Source organism: Parus major, chromosome 3 (genome assembly GCF_001522545.3).
Source record: "Parus major isolate Abel chromosome 3, Parus_major1.1, whole genome shotgun sequence".
Lineage (NCBI taxonomy): Eukaryota > Metazoa > Chordata > Aves > Passeriformes > Paridae > Parus > Parus major.
This window is the reverse complement of record NC_031770.1, coordinates 94,348,368-94,360,449: the sequence shown is the minus strand read 5'-3', so window position 1 is coordinate 94,360,449 and position 12,082 is coordinate 94,348,368. Positions and strand designations below refer to the sequence as shown.

Genomic DNA, 12,082 nt, shown 5'->3' with positions numbered 1-12,082 from the left:
ATGTATAACACTTCCTCTCATTATATTAAACTTTTTACAGTTATTATTTTATATGTAAATACATCTGTGTTTTGGTATGCATGTTTATATATATTATATAAATGGAGAAAGAATGCACATATTTGTAGAACACTTCTTATTTTACTTTAAATAATATTACCAGATAATTTTCTCTTCCATTTAAACACTAGAATCTAAAACCAGAAATTTTGCCTTGATGTCACCTGCGAGATAAATTTCTACATGTTCTCTCACTTAATTCCAATTATATATGATACTAGAAGAGTAACACTGAATAGGTCTGTGAAAAATCTTCTGAGGAGTAATTTTCAAATTTGAAGTAAAAAGCTGATTCCATAAAAATCATTGTTGCATTTGTTACTCTACAAATAAATACAGATAAAGAAAAACTACTCACAATATACAAAACTCTGAACATAAGTATTCTATATACAAACTCACTACTAACCTTGGTTGAAAGTACTATGCTCTAAGAGAGCAGGACATGTCTTTCCTTGGTGATTAATTTCCTGAATTACTTCCCTTAGACCTGAATCCTTATGTTATTATTATTATTTTCATGTACATTTTCTTGGTATGGTTTATTACACTGTGTATTTAAGGAGCATGTCACTGTTCCATATACAGTAACATAATTGATATAAAATCACCTTCTCTTCCTCAGTGCAGAAACAATATTATAAAAAGAAATGTAAGTACTGTACACAGGAATCTTGAAGCAGTTTCCAACAGGATACAGGCATAGACAATCCATTCAATGTTCACTAGATACCAGATGAAATCAGGTATTCATTTTAATAAAGGACCCCCTGAAGAATATGCAGAGGATAAAAATCAGCACAGTCTGTGACCTAGTAAAGAGTGAGTCTAAATATGGTGTGAAGCAAATGTGATTCATCTCCATTACAGAAAAGTAGGAAAAGAGCCTGATCAGTTCAAAAGATTATGTCAGTGGCTTTGAGATCTTTAAGGAGGAGGACATGCACTAAGGATTATGTCTTTGTCTTGTTTTGAAGGAAATGTTACATGAAATGGGTAGATTTATACTAGGGAAGAGAGGAATCACATATCAGCTTTGGAAGACAACAGATCTTATAATACATAAAAGATTGCCTCAGAAAATGAAGGAACAACCTTACCCCCATGTCCACATCTACCAGAGAAGAGAATATGACTCTGCTTTTGATCATCTAAGATCCTTAGTTGATGTTGCAAGGTACTGCCCACCCACATGCAACTTTTCCTCACTAAAGAGACCCTTTTGGTTTCCAGACCAATTCTCCAACTTGCCAAGTTCAGTCTTAGGTCTGAAAATGTCTCCCAAAGGTTCCTTTTGCTAGATAAATGTCAGTGTAATACTTAAGCAGGATAGACTATACTGATTTAGATGTTGCGGTATCCTCACCATATTTGTAAATATTACAAATCACTCTCTGCAGGCACCTTGGCACAGCTAGTCATACCATATCGAAGTGAATTACTATGTGGGGAGAAAAACATTTTTCTATCCTTTGCATTAAAAAGGTCAAGTACATCAATAGATTTCCCATGTCATATATATGGTTTTGTAAGTAACTTTAAATATTTTGTTTATAACTGTCTTACTGAAGTAAAAACGGATTCCTGATAATAACTACAGTACTATATAAGTAAATAGCATAAGTTACCTGCTTGGTCTTTAAATATTTTTGATATGACGACAGGCACTTTGTGCTCAGCACCACCCTGTAAGAAAGACATATTGATCATGAGATCTCAACACTGAGGTGGTTGTACTGAAATTCAAAAGAAGGAAATAGATGTTACCCATACCTTTATGCTTAAGCCCAAGCCACCAACTGGTTGTCTATGAAGTGTAACAGTTCTGTGCTTTAAAAAATCGTAGAAAAAATAAATTTAGGTGAAAATACAATATCTGAATGAGCATAAAAGATGTTCCTAGGCTCTCAGTTACTTAAAAAAAATAATTAATTCTTAAAAGTAGTCTAGAATCCGAGTGATCAGTTCTGAAGTATCATTCAACATTGATTTATAGGCACTTAATTAATTCCTTATCACAGAGAGAACTTGTGAGTTGTGTATTCAGACTTTAGTATGGTTTTCTATCTCTCAAGTGATATTCTTCCTGAACAGAAATTTGCACATACTTTTCCTTCGACAAGGGAAAACTGTATGAAGAGCTCATGTATGTGCATTTTCATAGCAATTGTGTATGTATATTTGTTCTAATTTCTCAACCAAGAATACCAGTGTTATCTAGTCTACATCTTCAGATCCCTATGGGGTTTTTTTTGTACCATATGCTGCAAAACTTTTAGTGATAGTCCCTTTCAAATGTTTAATTTTTTCAGTTCAGATTTAAGTGCATAAGGAAGATAAACCTTTATCAATATTTTTCTAGAGAAACTTATCATATGTTTAACAGTGTGCTGAATTTGATGTTTCAATGATGTGTAACTCAATGGTGCCTGACAACATAATAATAGCACTTCATCTGTTGACAATAATTACACAGTAGATGGTAACTTTTTTTGGAACATGCTGAACAGCAGTGAATAGAATGACATCTTTACAGTTATTTCTGAACATATAAGATTAAATTTTTTTTTCTTTTTCTGTACGTTAAAAATTGTATATAAGATTACTCCTACAGGTATACTTTCTGTCTGGGTGTTTTACAATTTCACTGATTCAGATAAATATAAATTTTTATTTCAGTAGTCAAGACCATAACCTTATAATGGCAAGTTATTTTAATATATATACCACTTTTTTTTTGTAACAACGCTAGCACTCATCATATTGAGTCAGTGGAAAGTGAAACAAAATAAAACTGAAATTTCAGTTTCATTTTAAGTGGAAAAAAATAATCCGTATGATAAAAACAATTTGGAATCATTTAATACCTTTTCAAAATTGCTTCTGTTTTCATGAATACTGTACACTAGTCTATGCTAAAAATGGAAAGCTGCTGCATTCTGAACATGGTACCTGACATATCCAAAGTTTATAGGATTCAATTTCAGCTGATAAAATTCAGTTTCTTTGAAATTCGTGCTAATGCAAATTTTTTCACAGGTTTTTTCTTCATTTTGAACTGCATCAAAAATTTTGCTGAAAATTATCACACTTGCTGACAAAGTTCAGATCTGATCTGAATCAGAATACATCCCTAACTTTGAATTCAGTGATTCATTCTCAAGAGATGTTTTCCAGGTACTAATAGCTGTCTGCTTACTTAATTCTTGTTTTATTCCATCTATTCTTACACCTTGAAAATATATTATCCTAATATATCTCATCATGAGGAGATGATGAAATAAATATTTCCAAATTTTAGTTTGCTTTAGCATGATCATAAAACAAACAGAAAGCTGCTATGTGGATAGCTTTAGCTGTTTTATAAAAAGGATAAGTAGGGTACTACTTACTGGCATCTTATACTTTCAAATAGAGCTAACGTGCATTTTTGTATGATTAATAGGTAGCCCTATGAAGCAATCTATTTGCATAACATTGGCATAATTTTGATATTTCTATTTTAATAGTTCATATCATTGCTTACTACAGATATTAGAATACTCTTATTAAAAGAAATTAAACTCATACTTAAATGACTTCTACATTCTTCTAACAGCTTAGTAAAGGCTATGTTTAAAAATGCAAAAGCTTTCTTTTCAAGATGTTGAAATTGCAAATTAAAATGCTAAAAGCTGATCATGATTAAGTATCATGATCAAGATCACTTACACATATTTATTTCAGTTCTATGATCACATATAATTTGCTATGACTAGAAAGGCATAACTTTCTTGCCCTGTTTGACTTTTTTAAGGAAACCTTAACAGCTGCTGTCAGAAAAAAGACAGTGAGATTGATAGACTTTAGGTCTGAATCAGTCCTGAATTTGTTATGGAAGGAAAAAATTTCATGACTGAAATTTGAACTGAAACCGAGAGTAGCTTTGTACATAATTATGAAAGAAAATTCTACTCCAAAACATCTTGCCATAACTGAACTGCAATATTTGTACAGAAATAAACCTAATTGTTTGTGACATTAATATCATGCACATATGCAGATGAAAACCCAATGTGTATGTCTCAGTCAAACATACAAACAACTTGTTTAACTTTTTCATTGACTGCAGGCTAGTTATAATTTTTCTTTCCAGAATTTACTTATGGTTTTAGAGTGACGTGAGACAGGCATTTGTATCAGTGTTAGAAAAATAAGAAATTACAATGCTATTGTTGACTGTGTAATTTGATTTCATTATAGGCAAGGAAAACTCTTTAGACTGTCTTACTAAATATCAATCTATACATCAAAACTGAAAGTACATTTTTTTTAAAATTAACTTTTTTTTTGCTTTTTAACTAGTGTTTTGTTTTGTTTAATAGTACCTATAGTTTCTTGAAACTCTGTTCTCACAGGTTCCAAAGCACTCGATGTGTACTCTATAAGCTACCAAGCAGAAGCAATTATATATCTGCCATGGCACAACAGCCTGTTTTGTTTCCTGTTTCTAGGAGATTAGAGGACAAAGTAGTATTCCACTTTGTAAATAAAACTTGAGGATGCATTTGAATTGACAGAATATAAGTAATAAAACTGTAATTGATAAGATACCAATATGAAATATTCCTATGTTTTTTAGACCTTTTATTTCTGCAAGCTGTCAACTGGTAAGGCAGAAAATTTCAGGAACTCCAAGAATGATGCCAGACAGGGAATATATTGAAAAGCAGATATAACAAAAAATTTTAACCATATAAGACACAGACACCATTCAAAAGAACACTATGTCAACTTCTGTATAGAGAAGAGACTACTTGTTAACAGGTGTTCATAACAGCTAAAATGAATAATACAGCTGAAAAAAAATCTATACTTCTATTAGTTGCAAACTGAATGACACTTTCAAATGTAATGGGGAGAACTATATGGTGAAATACCCATCTTTTAGGTATCAGATAGCTCTACACAGAAAACCTACTAGATTCTGTTAAAAAACAATGACATAATAGAAAAGTTTATCGCTGGGAAGGTCTTTTATGTCTTGGTATTTGTTCATATGAAGTGGTACAACTGGAGCTTAATGGGAAACATGAGAAGGCAAATGCAGTGCTTATTTCTCTTGCTGTGTTTTAGGAAGATTTTATATACAAATATATATGCCAATGCCTACCTGATACGTCATTATTATCAGGTTGTTAACACCCAGGACTGGCCCTTGTGGTAAAGGATCTCTCATTAGAAAAAAGTATTGTATCTATCTGTATATCTATCTATCTATCTATCTACTTGAATAATACATTATGGGGATTGCAGAATGAGATTATGCTTGAAGAACTCCAAAGTCATTGATATAAAGAGACAATTTTTAAAAAAGATTCTGTATGTACAATACTTTACTTTTCTGTTCCAGTCTGCATGAAAATATTAATTAATACATATATTATTTCCAAGCATAAAACTGAAGTACATAGCAAAAACGCTGGAGCATCTGGCACAGACAATGTTCTTCTGGTTTTGTAGAAACTGTTCTAAGAAAATAGCTCATTCACAATGGCTAGGACAGGTTGGAAGAGACAGATCACCGACACTTTAATTTTGTTCTTTTCCCTTCTACTTACCAGTAAGACTACTGTGATGACCCTACTAGTGTCCTCCTGGACTGCCCTGTCCCCATAGCAAGGAGGTCAACTGGGGAATCCCTGTGCTGACTTGTCTCCTGTGTGGGCATCTTTCATGCTGCAGGACCTGGACACTGACAGCATTAAATTTGGCAGGAATAATTCTCTTAGGGTAGGACCATAGTTACAAGCTGGGCAGAGCTGTAAAGGTATACACCTCCTCATGTTCCCAATAATGGCCTTGGGGTAACTAAGCTGACCACTGCCCCAGTGTGATGGTGGCACTTCCTCTCCAACTTTTGTCTTCACTGCCCAATAGCATTACAAGGCTAAATTCCTGGTACCATCTCCAGTTGTTAGCCTGAGCCTGTGCCCATGGGCTAAGAGTAGCTGGGCTAAGCTCTGCAGTTATCGAGGGGTGCTATGTGCCTTATACTGCTTCAGACAGATATTGGCAAAAATGGGTCAACCAATAGCCGTAATATTCATAACAATGACCACACCAACAAATCCTATGGAATGTAGGGGCACCAACAGGTCCAGTATCATGAAATATCATCTAAATTACCAATTAGGACAAAAATTACTGGTCTTGACTTAAGGGGACTGGTCACATTTACTTAACTCAGAAAAGGAACAGGTATAAATTATATGTGTTCATATAATTATATAATACTCATGACTAAATGCGCCTTGGTACCTGAGCTTATCTAGTCCCACACTCACACCACAACAGACTATTACCTTAATAGATAGCAGTCTAGTCCTTAAACATAAAAAGTGAATAAACAGGAAGAAAAAGTGAACGAAGAGAACAAAGAAATAATCACTGCATTGTTTACAGAATTTTTTAAAAATAAATTTATTCTTCTAAATTTGTAGTCTAGTATTTATTGGAAGGAGTAGCCTCAGAAGTTCCCCTTATTTGTTGAAAGTAAGATGTCAAATTAACTACAGACACTACATGGCAGCTTTGCAACAGAAAAAAAAAAAATAAGAAAAATGCAGAGTTTACCATCTAGGCCCTTGGGAAACATACTGGGGAAAGGAAAAAGGAAAACAAGAAAGTGCAATAATAAGACTCAAAAGAGAAGCCTGTAACCTGTCCTGCATCAATGCAAGAGAAGAAGCAGTCTAATACCTGAAGGGGTAAGAAGATTGCACTAGTTTCACTTGGGATAGAGTTAGTTTTCTTCTTAGGACTTAACATATCAGCCATATGTTCCTTTTCTTAGTAATTCTTGAAGGTACCGCAAGGAATTTATGAGATAGGAAATGACTAAACAGATCTTGTAAAAATGTGAGACCCAGTAAAATGCATCATAAAAGGGAGATATCTGGCTGGTTGTTACATATTTCAAAAGAAAAAAAGAGAATGTGGTGAATGAGAGTATGTTGAAATTTTTCAGGGAATTTTCTCCTCAAGAAGGGGAGTTCCACGATGAGGGTTTTCTCAGTTCACACCCTCCACCTTTCCAGACCTTGAGCTCCCTCAGCAAACTGTTCAACATGTATTTAGCATTTAGCCAAATAGGTATTTTCACTTCCTCTCATATCACCCTCACTTTTCACTGACTGGCAGCGAAATTCCACCTACTCAATGACTGCAGGTTGCCATGCACCTGCTGGCTGACTGTGGCAGGACATCTATCCCCCATTCTCTCTACCACAGCTGGTGCACATAGAAGAGATAACCCAGGGGCTAAAGGGCCCAGGGAGGGGTCATCTCTGGTGCCAAAAGTGCCCAGACCTCAGCTAAGAATCAACATCTCAGTCTAGAGAGCAGATGTGAGAAGAAATAAAAGAAATATTCTTTACTAAGAGACACTGTTTTACAAACAATAAAAGACAAGTTATCGCAGAAGCCTCTTACACCCTGAAGCATTTGAGACTTGTCCCCAGAGTTTGGAAGCACATCCATGGTTACTTCCCTCTAGAGATTGAGGGAAAGGATCTCGATGTGTGCCCCACCAACAATTGGATGGTTAGATACATTGAATCCTAAGTTATATTATTTCTTTGCTAGCTGTAACATTAAAAGGTACTTTTAACCTTGCACTGTATGCACTTACTAGTAGTTTCTCTTTTTTTCCTTAATCCTGTGTAGTATTAGGTTAAATCTTACGTCTGTTAGTTTTTTGGCTATTAAATAAATAATTTATTCTATAATAGACTAAATCAGCCATTATTAAAGAACTTGCAAACGAGATTGGGTATTGAGGTGCTGGCTGCCTCAATAAAGCTACTGCCTGCTGCCAGAGGCCTGGGTAAAAGACATGAACTTATCTAAACCCCCACATCCATTTGTAACACTGACTGTCCTTATAGAAGTATGGATTTAAAAGTACAGTAGAGGCTGCTCTTGCCGAAATTATTTCCAGATAGAATTGAAAACAAACACCATACTGAGGAGGGCATGTATGTGCAGCACACTAACAAGAGATAGTGCCAGATTATAGTTAACCACTAAGTTAACAATAACAATAACTAACAATATAGGCATCTACATGATGAGGCTAGAACCACGCAACATTATGCTAATATGTAAAGATATATTATATATCATACAGCACACCAGAGGAGCTGCAATGCCTATACCTAGGACTGGAACTCCTTTCAGTAGATGGGAGTCAGGATCAAAGAATACTTGACTATAAGCCAGAAAGCACTGAGTTTTGATTGCTGCTTCCTTACACACTGCTGTTACTACTTGTGTATGTCCTGAGTAAATGTAAATCTTATAAAATGAAAGCAGCATAAGAAAAATGTAAATGTCACACTGTTAGCCACAGTCTGACTGAACATGCCATTTCTGCATTTCCACAAGTCCTTAATACTGTCCTCTCAGGGAACTGTAATCATAAGCATCTTACATTAACCAGGTAAACAACCAAAGAATGCTTTTAAAAATAATGAAGCAGCTTTTCTATAAAACTACAGTGGGGGTGGGGTCTGAATTAGAGAGCTCTATTATAAGTAGGATTTGCTATACTGTTGGTTATAACATCTGGTTTCCAGGAAAAGCTTTTTGTTCGTAGGTATCTGTATAAAATTTAGTTCCAAGTCTGGATCATTTTTAATAACCTTCTATATTCTTAGATATAGTTTTATTGTTTAAAAAGACAGTGTAACTCATAAAATGGAAAAAATTATCAAGACAACGTATATGTAAATCAAGAAAACTTCAAGAAAGAGAGGGAAAGAAAGAAATTAGTCCTCCATGGTGACATGTGATGCCTCATTCTCCACATCCATGAAGTGAAGGCAAGGTGTAATAAGGAACAAGTAGACAAAAATCAAAATATTATTTTGAATGGGAGAGTTTTGAAGCTTAACTTCTTGCACTGCACAGGTTCTCACCTTTTTCTAAAAGGACAAGGAGAATGCAGCAAAAATTGACTGAGGCATGCCAGTTGCTGTTCAGCTTTGTATTAAATAAAAGCAGACTTTTCATGTGCTAAAAAAGACCTGGGACATCTGCATATTAAATATAATAACATTTTTATCAATTTACATTATTATCTTATTATAAATGTTATGTTACCTTATTACTGTAGATAGAAGTTGGTGAGTTTTTGTTTGTGTGTGGGGTTTTTTTTGTGGGTTATTTTGGGGATTTTTGGGGGGCAAACTGTATTTTTTGGCGAATTTCTGTGGAGTTTTTTAGACAAAAATGAAGTCACTCATTTTATTTACAAAGCTAGACAAGCTAAGGGAGGATTATACAACAAAAAACCAAAACAAAAACAATTGTTCTCATAGGTGTACAAAGTAAAAGCATTAGAGGCAACAGTCAGAACTTGCAACAGAGGAAATTCCAATTGAGCATAACAATAGGAAAGAACTTCACATGGTTAAGCATCAAGAGCTGCCCAGAGTGGTGGTAGCACCTCTGTCCTTGAAGATGTTCTAAACATGAATGGAAAAAGCCCTCAGCAGCTTGGAAGCTATCACCATTTTCAGCAGTGGGTTGAATTAGATAACCTCAAGAGGTCCCTTTCAAAATAAATTATTACATGATCTGTTCTAGTTAAGATGACTAACAAAGCTCATGGTGTTTTATTCCTCTGAGGGAAGGAATCACATTAATGTGTCTGGATGAAACAGTCTCAGTATGACTTCAGAATAATCCTCAGGTGCTCCTCCACTGATTTGTCAAATACTCAGTTGGGACAGGAGCTTTTTTTTGGCAAGTGGTGTGAAAAGACCCCAAACTCTTCTCAGATACAAATTACATCAATGCAGACCTACAAATATGGATTTCCAGAGTTACTAATAACATGTGATCCTGTGTCAAGATATGATAATACTTCTTCCATTAAAAATTAGTTGATTACTTTCAATTTAAAAGGCATCCTGTAAAACCAAATTATAGCTAAATTCTGCCAGAATACAGATTTTCTCTGAATAATGCCAACTGCATTCAACTTTGCACAGTATTTCACAGGTTGGCTATAGTAAGGATGAACAATAGGGGTTGAACCCATCAATATTCCAAATATTGGTGCTAGGAAGCCTCATACTTTCATCACAGTCAGACAGTTCAGTCTTAACTGCTACAAGACCTCTCACAATGTCTACATTACAATTTACCAGTCCTGACACTGTCATAGCTTCAAGTATAATAGATTTATTGAAATTTAAGTTAAAGGACACATACATTGATGTATATGTTGGCTTACCGAAGTTGTGATGCCTTCATTTTATCTTTTTGGTATGAATACTCACCCTTCTTTCACTCTTTCCACATTTCAGGAAGAGATTGTTTTTCAGGGTTATTCTAAGTATCCTTTGCAATCTTCTGTTGTATTTATCAGCCTTTTTTTAAAGCTACTTATTCTTTCTATCTTTAATAATAAAGGTTTTGTGTCATGCTGAGAAACATTCATATTTATTTTGTGATGCAAACTTCTAACTGTTCTCAGAGTGGCAGCAAGACAAGCATGTGATCTGCCATAATAAAGTTCCTAAGGAATTACTTGATATCTATCTTTTAAGTATCTAGGTCACCTTTCCAGACCATGGAAAACAAATGACAAACGGTTAAATAATGTATTTTCTCCATAGAAGTGATCTTAGTTTCAAAAGGAAGACTTAATAATTCACTTGATACTTCAAAAAGATAAAAAAAAATATAGAAATTGTTCATTGTTAGCTTTTTTTAAAAAAACAATTTTGAACTAAAATACCTCATCAGCAATGGTAGAACAGTCACTGGGCAAACTGCAATATTAGCAGTTCTTGAGACAGAAATTTCCTTGCATTATAAAAAAAACACTTTTAGATTTTTTTGCAGATCTGTTCCCTAGACGTTTTCTAAAATAACATTCTTCTGTGGCCTTATTAGTGTCTGAGTTATAAAGGAAAACCCATACAAATCTCATCAGGGATTTAAACAGTATTTTCAGACACTGACTTTATTTTTTTAATCAACAAAACAACTAATCTTGCTGTTTTAATTCCTTATTCACTTTGTTTCCTTCTAAAACACAGCTTGTGAAGCTGGAACTTTGAGTATCCAGCATGCAAAGGTTTCTATTAGACTCAAATAAGCCTCTGAGGAGTCCTCTTCCAGTCAAGATGCTGTCTGCCTGCATTCAAAATCTCTTTGCCTGACCCCTGACCAATTCAGAGACAGTTCAGCTCTGTGAGAAGGACCAATTTTGATAAAAAAAACAGATGGATTTCTGTTCTTTTTCTTACAAAAATAAAATACAAAATAAAAGAAAGAAAATTCTAATGAAATTCTAATGCCATACCCAGGCATAAAACCATGGACTGTCAACAGAAGGATGAAGCAATATACATGGATGAAAAACAAAGACTATTAAGGACAAGGTACTGTATGCAAGAAATTAATTTTAGCAGGTAAAGTGAGAAAGAGTTAAAGTACAATAGTACCTTCATTAAGTATAAAGTTCAAAATGTAATGCTTTCATGTTTCTTCTTTAACTAAAATTGATTTCTCCCTGTCTGTCATACAATTAATTTATTTCTGTGAGTTTTGTTAAACTTTAAATTTAGGGGAGAAAATATCTTCTGTTAAAAACACTTGGCAGCTAGGGGAAACTATTTATTTTCAATTCAGTATTTCTGTCAATACTTTTGTGCTTGGATTCTATGAGTGTGCACCAATTCAGGAAATCACAGAATGAGTTTGGAAGGAACCACATTGGGTCATCTGGTCCAACTTCCCTGCTCAAGCAAGGTCATCCTAGAGCACATACCACAGGACTGTGCCCAGACTGTTCTTGAATACCTACAATGGAAGAGACTACAACCCTTCTGGGCAACCTGTTCTAGTGCTCAGTTACCTGTGAGTCACTGTAACTGTGAGTATACTGTGAGAGGCAAAAAGCCTTACCAAAGCTGAGGTTCAGCTGTTATCTATGCAGGCAGCTGTTTCATCATAGAGGGCAATT

General features: G+C 34.6%; 1 protein-coding gene across 1 annotated transcript in view; it reads right to left on the bottom strand.

Annotated features, from left to right (window-relative positions):
- The window catches only part of SNTG2 (syntrophin gamma 2), a 208,690-nt gene that overhangs the window by 112,351 nt on the left and 84,257 nt on the right, over positions 1-12,082 (bottom strand). The window contains exons 4-5 of the mRNA XM_033512933.1: positions 1,834-1,890; positions 1,689-1,746 (exon numbers count right to left, since the gene is read on the bottom strand). Coding sequence (XP_033368824.1) covers positions 1,689-1,746; positions 1,834-1,890 — 115 coding nt within the window. The remainder of the gene's footprint in view (positions 1-1,688; positions 1,747-1,833; positions 1,891-12,082) is intronic.